The 15625-nt window shown below is 39.1% G+C and overlaps 1 protein-coding gene across 3 annotated transcripts in view; it reads right to left on the bottom strand.

The window, feature by feature from the left end:
• PMS1 (PMS1 homolog 1, mismatch repair system component) overlaps positions 1-15625 on the bottom strand; it is a 44187-nt gene that overhangs the window by 27620 nt on the left and 942 nt on the right. For all 3 annotated transcript variants that reach the window (XM_030952385.1, XM_030952387.1, XM_030952386.1), the window contains exons 2-5: positions 14068-14214; positions 10225-10407; positions 8190-8292; positions 6940-7103 (exon numbers count right to left, since the gene is read on the bottom strand). In XM_030952385.1, the coding sequence (XP_030808245.1) occupies positions 6940-7103; positions 8190-8292; positions 10225-10407; positions 14068-14199 (582 nt within the window). In that variant the 5' untranslated portion in view covers positions 14200-14214. The remainder of the gene's footprint in view (positions 1-6939; positions 7104-8189; positions 8293-10224; positions 10408-14067; positions 14215-15625) is intronic.

Below are 15625 nucleotides of genomic sequence, written 5' to 3'. Positions count from 1 at the left end.
AAAAAGACTGTCTTGAGCATGACACAGTGGAGAAATGCTTGGGTTTGGGAATTAGGAGGTAAGTTAGGAGAGGAGCTAACAGATATTACAAAGAGCCAAGGATCTTCATCTGGTAATACCTGTCTTCAAAGCCTTTCAAGAATTCCAAAAACTCTTGAGAGTCTCATGCTTTTTATTGCTTTAACCACACATGTTCAGCCACGGGTGTTCAGAGAACCCGATCTCCTCTGATGACCAGGTGACCCACCTAGTGGATGAGGAGAAGGCTGTGGATGTAACCTTAACTTCAGTAAAGTCCTGGACACTGTGTCCCACAGCATTCTCCTGGAGAAACTGAAAGCCCCTGGCTTGGACAGGTACACTCTTTTTGGATGTACTCTGTCTGGATGGCCAAGCCCAGAAAGTGGTAGTGAATGGAATGAAAGGAAGTTGGAACTGGTAACTACTGGTGTTCTCCAGGGCTCAGAATCAGGGCCAGGCCTGTTTAACATCTTTTCCAATTATCTGGAGAAGGGGACTGAGTGTACCCTCAGCCAGTTTGCAGGCAACATCTAGTTGGGAGGGAGTGTTGATCTGCTGGAAGGTAGGAAGGCTCTGCAGAGGGATCTGGACAGGGTGAATTCATGGGCCAAGGCCAATGGTGTGAAGTTCAGTAAGATGAAGTGCCAGGTCCTGAACTTGGATCACAACAACCCCCTGCAGCACTACAGGCTGGGGGAAGAATGGCTACTAAGGTGCCCACTGGAAAAGGACCTGAGGGTGCTGTTTGACTGCAGCTGAACATGAGCCAGTGTGTGGCTAAGAAGATCAATGACATCCTGCCCTCTATCAGGAATAGTGTAGCCAGCAGGACCAGGACAGTGATTGTCTTTCTGTACTCACCAATGGTGAGGCCACATCCCATGTCCTGTGCGCAGTCTTGGGCCCCTCACTATAAAAAACACACGGAGGTGCTGGAGCGTGTCCAGAGAAGGGCAATGAAGCTAGAACACAAGTGTGATGAGGAGAGCCTGAGGGAGCTGGGGATGCTTAGCCTGAGGAAAAGAGGCTCAGAGGAGATCTTATTGCTCGCTACCTCAGAGGAGGTCATAGCCAGGTAGGAGTCAGGCTCTTCTCCCATGCAAGCAGCAACAGGACAAGGGGAAATGGCCTCAAGGTGCACCAGGGAGGGCCAGATTAGGTGTTAGGAAAAAATTTTTCACTGCAAGAGTGGTTAGGCATTGGAACAGGCTCCCCTGGGAAGTGGTGGAGTCACCATCCCTGGGAATGTTCAAACACTGAGCAGACGTGGCACTTCACAATGGGCTTTATTTGGCACGGTGGTATTTGGTCAAAGGTTGAACCTGATGCTCTTGAAGGTCTTTTCCAACCTTAATGATTCTCAGGTTCTAAGAAAAGGTTCTTTCCCTTGGAGGGTGGTTGAGCCCTGAAACAGACTCCCCATGCCTGTGGTCACAGCACCAAGCATGACAGAGTTCCAGAAGTATCTGGACAACACTCTCAGGCACATGGTGGGATTCTTGGGGCATCCTGTGCAGGGCCAGCAGTTGGACTCAATGATCCTGTGGGTCCCTAAGGTATCCTAAGATTCTACTAAATTCCACTTCCCTAGCAGGAGGAAAAAATAAATTTAAAAAGCCTCCTAAACAATCAAACTACTGTCAACATCCAGTTTCCAACCCAAAACTGTGATTCAGAAAATGTACAACATCACAGTGAATTCTGTTTAAATAAAGGGAGGTTTTAAAGCCTTTCTTAAAACAGCAGTTAACAAAAATAACATGTATAACAGTGACAAAGTGCATTGCTAAAGAAGAGTGAAAATACCCATGCAGCTTTGGAAATCCTTTTTTTCCACGTACCTTTTTAAGCCAACAGTGTGAGTGCAAAAGCCTTGCAAAGGCACATCTCAGATTCTGCAACACACACTGCATATGTGAAACAGTAATTGTTTTGAGATTTTTGACATATACTGTGCTGTCATTTGTAAAAAGTGATGGATGAGAAACTGGAAACCTCAAGGAATTAGTAACAGGATATAAAGCATTTCACCTCTGGGTCACCAGTTCAAATTCAACCAGGTTGGTAGTGACCAAAAGTAGTTACCATCTGGCAGCTGTTCTCTGGCTGATGTAAATTGAGTTGAGGGTCTCAGCGCATTTCCTAGTGGACAGGTGTCCTCAGCACAAAAAACCACCATAATTAACTCTCTGTTTGGCTTTCTCAGCAAAGCCACTGAACAACGAATAGAAGCAAAGACTGAGCTGTATTCCAGGTTAGAATGGAAGCATGTTGGCTGCAGAGCACTGCAGATTCTTAATCATAATTCCTCTTTATATTTTAAGACACACAGATTAGGGAGGGATTTCATTCATCATCATTACATTAAACAGAGTAGCCTTTCCAATTCAAGATAGAGTTTATGTGCTGCTATTTCTGTTCAATTCAGATTTTTTTTAAACATGCAGCTACAGCAGAGTTTGGAAGCAAAATGAATGAATGCAAAGTATATTGACATTATTAAAAATGGTAAATTTACCCTAACACACTCACTCTCTAAAAATCCACACTTATTACAGAGGACAGGGACACAGAAAAAAACCCTGGATTTGGATTATTTCATACAAACTGTTGGTTAAGATTATGCAACTTTGGAAAATAGAGGAGACTTACTGTAAGGAAAACAAAGATGGCATCCTTTAAGTCAACACCACTGACAAAAGAGGTTTTGGGGAAGACACTACCCACAGTTATTACAACACTTTTTAAATGGACTTTGCATCCAAAAGTTCTGACTTATGACTCTCTTAAGAAACAAACAAGAAACAGTTTTAGGCAGAACTGCGTGTGACCAAGCTTCAAATGTTATGTGTGAAAAACACAGGAAAAAAAATTCACTTATGCCAAGTTTTCCTCAACAGGAACTGGAAAATTTACTGAGCCTACTTATGGCCCATCAGTACTTTGCACAAGACATGGGATCACTTGTGCAGAGTATGACCTGCTGATAGGCACCATCTAAACCATCTGTTGCTGAATTTTTTGGGCTCTAATATATCTAATATTGTTAAAATAGGCATAGTTACTGGGTGTCCTTGCTCATTTTGGCATTTGTGGAATAAAGGCAATTGAAAGAGAATTAAAGCATTCCCTATCACCAGTCTTACAAAACACTGATGAAATACTCTTCTATTTCTTTAACATCAGTGGTTTATAGAGACTGAGCTGGGGGCTACTGGTATTAAACAGAGAAGAGTGTGAAAACTGCAGTTCTGCAGAAGAGCTGGAACTACTAAAAGCTGTGTTTTACCACCTTGGGTAAAACGCAGCCAGAGCTCACAGGTTGCTAGAACACAGCATTTGGGGCTGAAGGGTTTGAGGCAGTTTAAACAGTAGCTGACTTTGAAATGTTCTTAACACGCCTTCAGATAACATTAACTTTAAATAAACTTGCTGAATACTCATGTAAATTATTTCCATTTGGCTGTCTCATTATTCAATATGCTTTCAAGGAACATGGTGATGAAAGAAGAAAAATACCTCTTTCTAACATAACCATACTGGCAAGAGGATCAACATTATCAGTATTCAAAGAATGTCTTGGCAGGATAAACCTTCATAAAAAGAAGGAGCACTAGCTAATCCAAGTTGTCAAAATAGCAATAGTACCTCAAGGCTTGATCTGCAAAGTGATTCATTATTTATTGCTAATGCAAACAAAACATTCTGAGCAGAAACAGCAATTGAGTGTTTCCTATCTTGGAAAGCAACTGATGGAGAGTCTACAATAAATAAATCTGAGGAAGAACAGAGAATATCTATTTTCTTACCCACTAAAAATCAACCAAAGGCTGGAAGAGGTGGTTCTTTTCTGTGAAGAACCACACTTAACAGCAATCAGTATTTTCCAAACTAACATAGACATGAAATGTAGGAAGAAGAAAAAAAAACCTGGAAATTTCATTCAAAAGCATAAGACACACACCTTTTGAAAAATTTAATCAGACATGGTGGAAATTCACCATGCAATGTAGCATGCATCCTAAAACCATCTATACTTCAACAGCGCAAAATAAGTTTCTGCTGGAATTCATCAGGTAACCATTTTCAGATGCCTAACCTCAGACACTTCATGGCAGCTTCAGCCTTTCTGCATTCCTCCCCAGTAAAGCCAGGGCTATGCTTTCACAGAATCACAGAATAGTCTGGGTTGAAAGGGACCCTGCAGATCATCTGGGTCCAACTCCCCAGCTATGGGCACCTTTCTCAAGACCAGCTGCTCAAAGCCCATCCAACCCACCATTTTCCTTCAACTTCATATAAAATACAGGGCTGTAAAAACTGGGGGGGATTTGGTTTTTCTGGGGGAGGGTTGTTTTTATTTTTGTTTTCTCTTGTGGCTTTTTTTTTAAAAGTATCAGTTTTGTAATTTATTTAGAAAACTTCCTTGAAATACATTTTTATTTACTTTTCTCACTTACTATATTTTCTAGTCTTTCAATCCATCTTTCCTTGTCTCCTTCTGTAATAGCTCATCTCTGCTATCCTGCCCTTTTAAGCCCAGGAACCTGATTGTACTCTCAAAGTGTACCTTCCTCCATCGCAACAGAAAGTACTGGTTCAGCCTCAAGAGTTTGGGATTCTAACAAGTCCTCTGAATAACTACATATACAATTTGTGTTTTAAATGAACACATTATCTATGAGCTACATAAAAAAAATAAAATTATTCTAAGAAGTTGATTCTTTCTCCTAGTACATTTCTAACAAAAATATAACAAACACACAAATAAAATCACCAAGAACACTATTCAGCAGAGTATTACTATAGCACAAATATGCTGTTGTGTCTGTATGGAAAAACACTTTCCTGATCCAAATTAGCAATTGTAATGACAACAATATTTAGCACAGAAAGGCAAAAGAAATAAAGACTATTCATGTTCTGCGATAGGTAAAACAAATGCACAATCGACCAACTGCAAGTTGCTACACACTGTAAATTCAGAATTTCAAGTCTTTTAAAAGGTGTGATAGAACAGGTGAGTTTTTATTTTGCACAGAATGCCAACAGCAGTAGAAAGACAAGAATCTGAATACAGATTTTGTGAAGTTCAGTTCAGTTTTTAACTTCCAGACTATTTTAAAGCATCTCCACATGCACAGAGACAGACCACACTTTCTCTCTACTTAAGCCTTTAATTTTCCTGTCTCAGTAATGGCTACTGAGCGACCTCTTGTGATGAAACATTTGAGCACTTTCTCACTTCTTTTCTCTTTTTAAAAAACAAATTAAATGAACAAAAGGTTGGCAGTGCAAAATGAAAAATACAAAAAAAACAGTATCATTTTTGTCATAACAATGAATGAAACTTTTTTACCCACTCATATAATCCCTAAAATTGGGTACTGAAGAATGTACCTCTGAAGCTAATAAGTGAGATTCAAAAAAACCCCCAAGGTGCAATGGCAATTATCACGTCACTCTTCACACCATTTTTGCAGGAAATGTTGGGAAAAATACATGTAATCACCTTCTTGGACCTTACTGGCAAGGTCATAAAATAAGCTGAGAAAAAAACATCCCAAGATACTCAATAGTCTGATCAAAGGGATGAAATCAAAATACCATAAAGAAAATAGCATTTATGACTTATTGAAGAGGGCAAAAACAAACCACCAAGAAGACAAATTTAGTTTTATTGACCAACATCAGTATTGTGAACCACTGGTAGTTATGTCGAGGAGCTCAATGCAATATTTGAGGCAGACACCCCCCAAGATGTCTGGTTTCAAATTCTCAGTGATCTCAATGAAGTAAGACTGCAAGTAGCTACTCTTTCTCAGCCTTGAAATACTAATTCTGTAGCCAGCTTCAGTTTTTCACAGTATCTACACAGTGATATTTAAAAATACATACATAAATACAATCACAGCATGTTAAACAAGTCCAGAGGAGGAAGGGAAATCTGTAGTCATTTCAGAAAAGCACACAGTGCCTTTTCCTACTCCCACTGCAAAGGAACTGAAGTGTGAATGTTTGGTTGATGGGGTAACTGATCAAGTCACAGTGAGCATGACAAATATCAACAAACAGCATTATTGTACAACAGAAACAGAATTGCTGAGGGATCTGGCCACGAGATGTCACTCTCTACTTTGTGGCAACTTGGAAGCTCATTAGCACAGCCTCCCCCTCAGAGGTGTAAAAAGCCAGGGTACAGCCAATGAAATCTGTTCTGTTAAATCTGGGTCAGGTTAAGGGGAACTGCTTAACATGTCATTTCTGTAGCTGTGATGTAGAATTCCCATTCAGCATGCAGTGAAGTCAAAATAACCTCCAAGTAACCCCTGCATTCATCCTCCCATGTTTAACCAAAAGCAACTAGCTCAACTAAATGTTGTTATAACATTACTGTTCTTACAGCAATGACAAGAATTGTTTTGAACTTTCCAGCCTGCTTAAATAAAATCATTGTATTGTACTGAGCTCTTATGACTTAGAAAACAGCAAGTTGCCTGTATGAACTATAGCTTCTATCCAGGTAAACTGTCTAAAATAGTAAGTTTTACAAGTTTTTTGGTTAACACTTTATCAGGTCCTGTGGTCTCGCAAGGTCTCACTTGGTTTGCAAAATATCACCACCATCTTTATTAACCACTAGCATGTAAAATAATTTTTATACTTCATATATCTAGCCAGGCATCTCCTGCAAGAGACCAAAAATACCTGACCCTGAGTTTTAGGAGCTTAACATCAAGATCTGTAGCCATTATAAATATACACCTATGAAAGGAGAAAGCAAGTGGAAGTCCAAAATAAAGCTATGATGAAAGAAAAAATTTAGGAATGAAACATTTTGTGTAAGTATTACATGAACTGCATGGATTAATCAGAAACTGATCCTTAAGACAGCTGACAGAAAAAACTCATTATTACCTTATTATGTGTTAATGTTATCCTCAGGTCTGGTTTTATGATACCATATGCTGTCAGTAGATCTTGGACTTTTTTCAGTTCTTCCTTACATTTTCTATTTGTTGAGTAAAACTGCTTTCTTACAGGAAGATTCTTAAACAAATTTAGGACTGTTACTGTGGTACCTGCAAGAAAATAAAGTAGAAATTATACTGAGAGCAAATAACTGACTGGATATTGAGGAAACTATTTTTACATAAACAGACACATTTGTATGCTGCTGCACTAAATCAGGTTATTAGCATGAGAAGAAATATACCAAATTAGCAGTCATTCCCACCAAAAAGGCATCAAGACTTTTGATTCTTCTCCTGTATTTAGAGTTATGACTGCAGCATTAAGCTTTCTTTCATACACACTAACAACAGCAAGAACCAGCACTAAATAAAGCTGTCTCAATGCATAAGTTAGCTTTCATTAGCAAAATGATTAATTAAAAGACTAGAATCTAATCACACATATCTGGAGGCAAAGGAACACTGTGCTTCATTAAGGATCTTCACAAGCATTTGCTTTAGGGTAGTACCTGAAGTGCCAAATACCTCTGCTCAAGGTACAGTACACAGTAGGAGGAGGAATATTCATCTACCAACACAACCACATGAATTCCTAGCCCATAGGGATATTGCAAAGCACTAGATATGTCAGAGAACTCAACAATTTCAATGGAAGACAAGGCATTGCAACCTGAAGGCATTCTGGCCGTGGAAAACACTATACAGGCTAAATCTTAAGAATCCTTAGTAAAAATTCGGTACACACTCTTCCTGCAGGTTAGAAAGAACTGTGACTTTGCCTGGTCCTACAGCCACACTGCTTCCAGCAATGGCAGCACGGCAACTCTTCCTCCTTTATGCAAGGATTTTGCTACATACAGAAACATTACTTTGGTCCTGAAATCTTTCATATACTTACACAGACTAGGAGCATTTAATTTTACAGGTTTTATTTCCACTGTCGGCTTGAAGAAGTGAGTCAGAGAAGGAGAAACTAGTTTATAATTACAATCTAGAACAACTTCCAAGACGTATCATTTCTTACACTATGACAACACATTCTCAGCTGACAGACATAAGGCATGAAGCATTTACAGCTGCAAAGATTTCATACTCAGCTTTAAGTACCCAACAGGTATTTCAACATCAGATAGAGCCTCAGAGAAACACAAAATACACCTGTCACCTTGCAACACCAGAACAGTAATAGCCTACCTTGCCCAAGATGGGAAGGCTTTTTAGAGGTTACACGTCCATTGCTATCCAAAGCATACTGCATGCCAAAATCATCAGCAGCTGTCTTTGTTGTGACCAAAACCTGAAGAGTGATGTAAAAAAACCTATGTTAATCAGAGATAGACAAAGTTCAGAATGAGCTTAGATAAGCTTTGCTACCACACTCACCACACCAATCTGTTACTTTAGTCACCATAATTACATTTAATTAGTTTATAAAATTTCTCTTGAACAGGTATTTCTTTCAGGCACAGAAACATTCAGCATTATTCTGTGTGTTTCCTGCCATTTCACTAGAAGCATTTCTATCATGCTGATTCACAAAGCACAGCAATTCCTGCTACCTACAACACACATTGCTCTGTCTTCTATTCTAGCACAGATTAAATAAACTTTATCAACTGACAGTTCTGCATTTTTACCCTCTGTGAGACAAACAGACCATGACAACTTAAATTCATGTGAGATTCCACAAACTTTAAAGACTACTCTCAAACAAACAATATATTTTCGTTCCACACCTAAACATATCTGGCAATCAGTCACAGCAAGTTTTGTAAGCTATTAAGGTAATTCACAGATTGCTTTAGCAAGAGCACTCATAAATCAGAGTTCAGTTACCAACACTGAGTAACAGAACCACTGCCCTTTAACCACTTGGAAGACACAGTTTACAGAGTTTCAGGATATTTTGGTTTATTTTAGTGTCTCACATGAATCATTCAGCATTCAGTCATGTCCCTGGAGAGAAAAACAATAATTGATTAACTAGGAATTACAGTATTGCAGACCTACTTAAGCCGACTTAAGGGCCAATAGCAAAGCACCTTCAAACTGCAATTTGAGGGGGCAGTTTGGGTAGGCAGAACACAATTAATGCCAGGAGCTTTAATTAACGTAATTACTGGTACAAGGAGTAATACTTATTAAAGCACTTCATATACTCAGGCCACCTCCCATCTCTTATGAAATGTACCATAGAGCTGATTAGAAGCTCTGAACAGATGGCATTCTGCTCTGAGAGCTCATTAGAAGGAACCAATGATTGAGGTCTGTCATCATCTATCAAAACACCAGCTCTTTTGAAAGCATCTTTGGAAATCTCCAAATACACAACCCACTCCTGCTTAGCGCAATGTGAATGCAACCCAAGGTACCAAGGAGTGAAGCTGTACCATCATCTCTCCTGAGCTCAACAGCTGATGGTTCCAACCAGACACAGGCTTTGGTATCTTCCTGCATGATCTAATCCTCAGCAGACTTGCACCTAAAACATGGCCTTGGTGCAGCATGAATTCAGAAAGGGAGAGCACAAGAGATCTGGCAGATGCTGTGCCTTCAGCAGCCTGAACACTTTTCAGATGGTTTTGAACAAACATATTTACTTTTAGCCAACAAGTTAAGTAGCAAATGTCAGTACACTGCCAATCCTCTTAATACAAACACAAGGCTCAGACTCAGCTAGGTCAGGTAGCAGGTTCCTGTTTACCCATAGGGACAAAGTTTGTGCAATTGCAGTCACATACATGTCAAAGAGCAATAAGGAGCCCAGCAAGATCCCATGACTGCTGATCACCTAGATAAGAAGGCAGAAATCATTACTGCAATGGTGGCTATGTGGGCCATCAGTTCCCTGAAATTACTTCTCCTGGCCATCACCTGCTGCTCCTTTCTTGATCTATCCTAAATCAAGCAGCAAAGCCAGCCATACTCTTTGACATGATACTCCCTGACACAAAAGGAAAGAAAATACAACACAATCTGTTACCTGTTCTGACTAAGCAAAATAAACAGAACACTGCTGTGACCTGTGTGACAGAAGGGCAGGACTAACACAAACAAGAAATTTCTATGACATGGCTTCTGGGGCTGGGGAGAAAAGCAGCATACACAAGCATATCCCTGGCAAGTCACTGGAACATTTAAAGTCTTTGCACAAAATAAAACTTCCATGAACACATACAGGCAACAAAAATCATAACACAAAGGCTCCACATGTATTGCTAGTGCTCACTTCTGATATGCTGCAAATCGATCCCAAAGCTTCCCCACGGAAGCCGTACGTTGTCAGCCTTTCAAGGTCCTCAGAAGAGCTGATTTTTGAGGTGTAGTGTTTGATGGCCATAACTGGGACATCATCAACCTTGATTCCACTGCCATTGTCTCTTACTTCTATTTTGCTAAACCCGTAATTCTCCTAAAAAAGAACAAAACACAAAGGAGCAGTAAAACAACTGAATTGATTAAGATGTAATTTTGAAGCAGCTAAGGTTACAGCTTCTAACTAGCCATACAGAAGTGGAAGCTTTGCTTGTTTGGAGGAACTGAGCAACTATTAAATGTCTCTGTTTAAGGAAAAAAAAAGAAAAGGAAAAATACACCATGTTAGGAAAAGACTGATGGTTTCTCTAATTAAATTACATAATTCATCTCCTGTGATTTGGAAACAGCAAAACCTAAGCTCAAAAGGAGACCTATAGCTGGAAAGCTGAAGATTTTTTGTCTCTTTTCACCTCTCTTACCTGCTTGGTATAAATTTTTTTGAAATCACTTGAATGCAGCTCTGCATCCATTGAATTCAGCAGACCCTCACTTCACACCATTTTCAGTTTAAATTTTGATTGATGTGATTCCACTACATTTTCTAAGTTCTGCTTCCCAAGTTCAATACACAGAAGCTGAAATTCTAATGTGGGGCAAGGCATGAATTGTAAGGGTAATAAAAAAGCCTGTAAAGAGATATAGTATTTTACAAAAAGAAGTAAAGGTTCCCAGAGGCTCTTTTAAAACAGCCTTCACAGAAGCAAAGTTCAGTCTTTGTGATTTACCTTTACATACATGTAAGGCATATTTTACTGAATTCCAATTTAAATGTCATTCCAGTAAGCACCAGCATAAACAGGGTAAAATTCTGAAACCCAGATATTTACAACAGCTAAATAAAAGATGAAATTTAGGTTCTGTAACATCTCAAACAAGTGCAGGAAAAAAATTCTTCTTTCCAGCTACACTATAGTCTGCACAAGTGAGCAGCACCTGGAGGAACCACAAGCCAGGAGGAGAAAGTAATCAGAGCTGCAGGATCACTAACTAAGCTTCTTCCACAGAAGCAAGACTGGCTCTTTGAAAAGATTATGATGCAACAAACAAAAAAATGTGCTGTAGTGTGTAATGCATCTAGGTGACCTTTGCTTAGAAAGATTATCTTAAAACAGTGGCTGCCATCACTGATGCTGGACAGAGAGTGGGATGGTTGATCACTGAAAGCAGGTTGATTAAATAGAACAAACCTTGCTGTCCTACCTGGGCCTATGCTGAAAACAGTTATGAAAAATTATAATGTAGTCACTAGGTTATTTCTTGAAGTAAAAAAAAATGATGCAATCAAAAACAAAAGAAAGGGATCTAAAGAAACCACCTGCATTCACACATAATCTGATTTAGGAAACATCAAAAGCCTCTGAGGTAGGCTCAGAACCACAATACACAAAAAACAACAGACATATGGGTATATTTCACTTTCTGTTTTAATGAATGGTGCAAAAGCTGTCTTCAGGTGAAAAACGATGCTTTTGCTCATGTTTGGGTCAACTTCCTACTGGACAGCAAAACAGAACTAAGCAATACACCTCAACTGAGCACAAAAACACATAAGGAAACAGAGGCAGGAAACCCTCTAACCTGCTGCTGTATGTGCTAATGAAAGGTATGAGAATTTTACAATGACCCCCTATTTTCCATTCTAATTTTTACTTTCTGACCAGTTAGTTGTTTAAGAAAAGTGAGATTTATCTTGAATCAAAATGTTACATAAATGATTCTCTTTCTCTTTTAATCTTATTAATTTTTACTTTTGTGTGTTTTATATAAATATTATGTAAACCTAATTAAACTTTGTATTTTGTAACACCTTCCTTCATGAGCTGAATCTTACCAAGGTTATGAACCCATGAAATGTTTCAGTTGCTCTGCCAGGTCACTGATGCCAATGAGTATGATTCAGCTTTGGTACACAGTGCAAAGATGCCAAATAACATCACCTATGGCCAATCAAGACTGAAACACCAGCCAGTTCACCACTGCCATGACTCTTATCTGAGATCCATTCCATCTTCAGGTTAATTTCTGCCTGTCTGTCAGAAAGGAATTGTTATCTTTGTTCAGGCAAATTGGATAAACTATGTCCTCCTATTCCATCTGAAAAATATTAAAACAATGAAAATGCTGCAGCTTCAGGCAAAACCCATCAAGCCTTAAAATGGAATTTCCAAGTTTCTCTTCTCTGTCATGCTTTTGAAGTAATCCAGAATTATTGTGGTCATTGACCTCTATTACATGGTCAGAGTTATTTTAATTTCCCATTAAAAAAATACCAGAAAAAATCCATTGTTTTACAGTATTACTGTCTAGAGTTGTACAGAGTACAGATTTTCTCCTCTCCCCTATTACCCACAGAAGAACAATCATCAAATTTCTTTAAATTGCTGACAACTTGTGTAAAGCCATGTTTGTTTGTTTAGAACTACAGTGTTTTGGATTGGACTGGACTGACACAAGAATGTCAGAGTAGTATAGATGACTCATGCACTGAAAATGGTTAAAAATGCTCTTTTTCATTGATTTGGGACAAAGCTGGTTACTGTGCTGTGAAACTCACACCTAGTTAGAGGGCTCTCTCCTCTGCAAAGTTTGCTCCAACCATTCTGGAACACTCCAAAACCTTTCTGTTCACTCCTTGCAGTTACTGATCAGCTCCCAGGATCTGATCCCAATACCCTTCACCCCCACAAATGTGTACGCACTACTCATTTTGGAGTTACTCAAGAAGCAAGATACTCTGCAATCTAAATATTGAGAAGACAGATATTATGAGAGACCATAGCAAAGACAGAACATCTTCAGCTCACTCAAAGCAGTAACAAACGTGCAGTGGCATCTACAGGAAAGCACTCTTACATGGAACAACTCTAGTCAGAAAATACAGCAGACATGGACAAAGAAGCAAGGAGAAACTGAACTGCCCTCCTAGTTCAGATCATTTGTCTACCAGTTAACTCAAGAATATCCTATGCATTCACTGTTATCTGCAGAAAGGAAATTGGATACAATTCTGAATATATACATTTATACAGGATATAGCAACACATCTTTCTTACTAAGCAGGAGATACAGCTACTATACAGCTGCTGAAAAAAACACTGCAAAAGCAGAAATAGGACAGCAAGAGAAGCTGACCAGTTATCCACTTCACCCAATTTGTTGAGAAAAAAAGGCTCAAATTCTTTATTAAAAGTAGTATTTTCTATTGTCAGAAACTATCCCTGAATGACATGTTAACTTTTTTGAACAGCTTATAAACATAAAGAGTTAGAAGTAGACAGAGTTCACCATGCTAATTAGAGACAGGGTGGTGATTTGTGTTACAAAAACATCTTTTGTTTTGAATGGCCATCCACCTTTCCCACTGTCTCCATTTTTACCTTTCTTACAATACTTTGTAATGAGAATTAAATATGTCAGCCTGACAGCAAATCTAAGTCCAGCATCTTTCAAAACAGGCTCTTAGTCAGAAAACATAAATTTTAATTGGAAAAGGAAGATTAGGAAAGCTGATAGTTTTTACCCCATGATATGCTCAGAAGCACAAATATGCCTTACTGTTTCAGAGCAGGGCTTCAAAAACACAAATGGGAACTAATTTTGTACCATTTTTACTTGAGGTAAGAATATATACATATAAATATATAAGAATCATTGTCATTCCCCAAACCACAATAGCCTAAAAAACCACATTGCAGTGGAACAATTTTCTAGGCATCTTATTTTATATCCAATTCTTTCTAAGAGAAAGACTTACCAGTTTAATATCAATGCCTGTAGCACTGGCATCCAAGGAATTTTCTATCAGCTCCTTCACCACGCTGACAACTGAAGTAATCACCTGAGAACTTGAAAGGAGCCGAATTGTCTCTCCAGGCAGCTGTTTCATGGTGGAAAGATTCAGCTGCACAGAAAAATAACAGAAAAAGAATGTAAAAGGAACACCACAATCACACATTTCTAAGAAACTGTTTCACAGGAACTTTGAAATGTAGAAAAACACAGCATTATGGCTGGAAAGTGAAATTTTCAAGTTCCAGTAGGACTCAGCTTCCTCTGCAGCCAACAGGTGTTGGGAGAGAAATGGGGAGGCAACACACTGGTGCTGAGGAAAAGCCATATTCAATGGCAATGGGATCTACTTGCAAAAAATCAAAACCAAACCCAAAAAAGTTCTCCATTAGAGTCTTGCTTCTCTGATCTGATGTACTGTGTGCCCTCAGGCAGGTCATTTTATTTCTATGTCACTCTCTCACTTGAAGATGAAGCTGCCTTATAAACCAGTAGAGATTTCTTTTTTTAATTATTGGAAATACAAAGGGTTATAAAATTCTTGCTATATTATAGACACACTCTTCCATGAAGAGATTGTACACAGATCTGTGAATTTTAGCATGCATTTCTGCTTAAGTACCTACATTGACACAAAAAGCCAAGCCCCAGGAAAACTGTTTTGCTGATCCTTGTAGCCTGCCACAAAAGAATTCAACCACAGTTTTATATGCATATGAGAGAGGCAGGGGAATGGTTCAGACAGGTTTCTTCTCTTCTCTAGTTTATGCTATATAATGCTATTTACACTGAAAGCAAACAATCCTGGCAGTCCTGGCTTTCCCATTGATTCAGCCCAAGGTATCTGCTGAAGAACACAGACTGCACACTCAGCACCTGTCCCAAGGATATGAGCACACATGGAGGAATGGAACAAACACAGATTTCCTCCTGACACAGCCAGGTCCTGGTGAGGGATTGCAGCCAACACCCCTGAGCATCACTGCCCTGCAGGGTGTATGCAGCTGATACAACAATTACAGGACGTTTCTCTGTCTCAACATCCTTCTAAAGACAGCTACTCTTCAAACATAAAAGACAAAGTAAAAATGTGGTTACTTGGCTTTGGGGGAGGCGGGGGGAGGAAGTACAGTGTTGTGAAGTACAAGCAGCACTGAAACTTTTCTAGGAACAGCTACAAAGGGGGGTTTCTCTTTATTATTGTTATTTACATTGCAAAGGGATGTAAATGTCTTTCAAATGTGGTGAAAGGATCCCATGAATCGTTTTTCCACCAAGTGGAAAACAAGAGGAGCAGGACAACACGTGCACTGCTGAAGACAAGCCGATGTTAATATCATGTACACATGTTAATATCACACGTGTTATACACGTGTTCAGAGAGGCAGGTTTTGAGGCATTCATGCACTGTACAGAACTCCTGTGTCAAGTGCTTTATGATTTACTCATGGGAGTAAATCAGATGGGAGCTGGATGTCTCTCCATCAAAAGACACTGACTAAGAAACGGGAGGATCTTAAAAC

The sequence above is a fragment of the Camarhynchus parvulus genome, chromosome 7, assembly GCF_901933205.1.
Source record: "Camarhynchus parvulus chromosome 7, STF_HiC, whole genome shotgun sequence".
Lineage (NCBI taxonomy): Eukaryota > Metazoa > Chordata > Aves > Passeriformes > Thraupidae > Camarhynchus > Camarhynchus parvulus.
The sequence above is the reverse complement of the archived record's forward strand: the minus strand, read 5'-3'. Positions and strand labels throughout refer to the sequence as shown.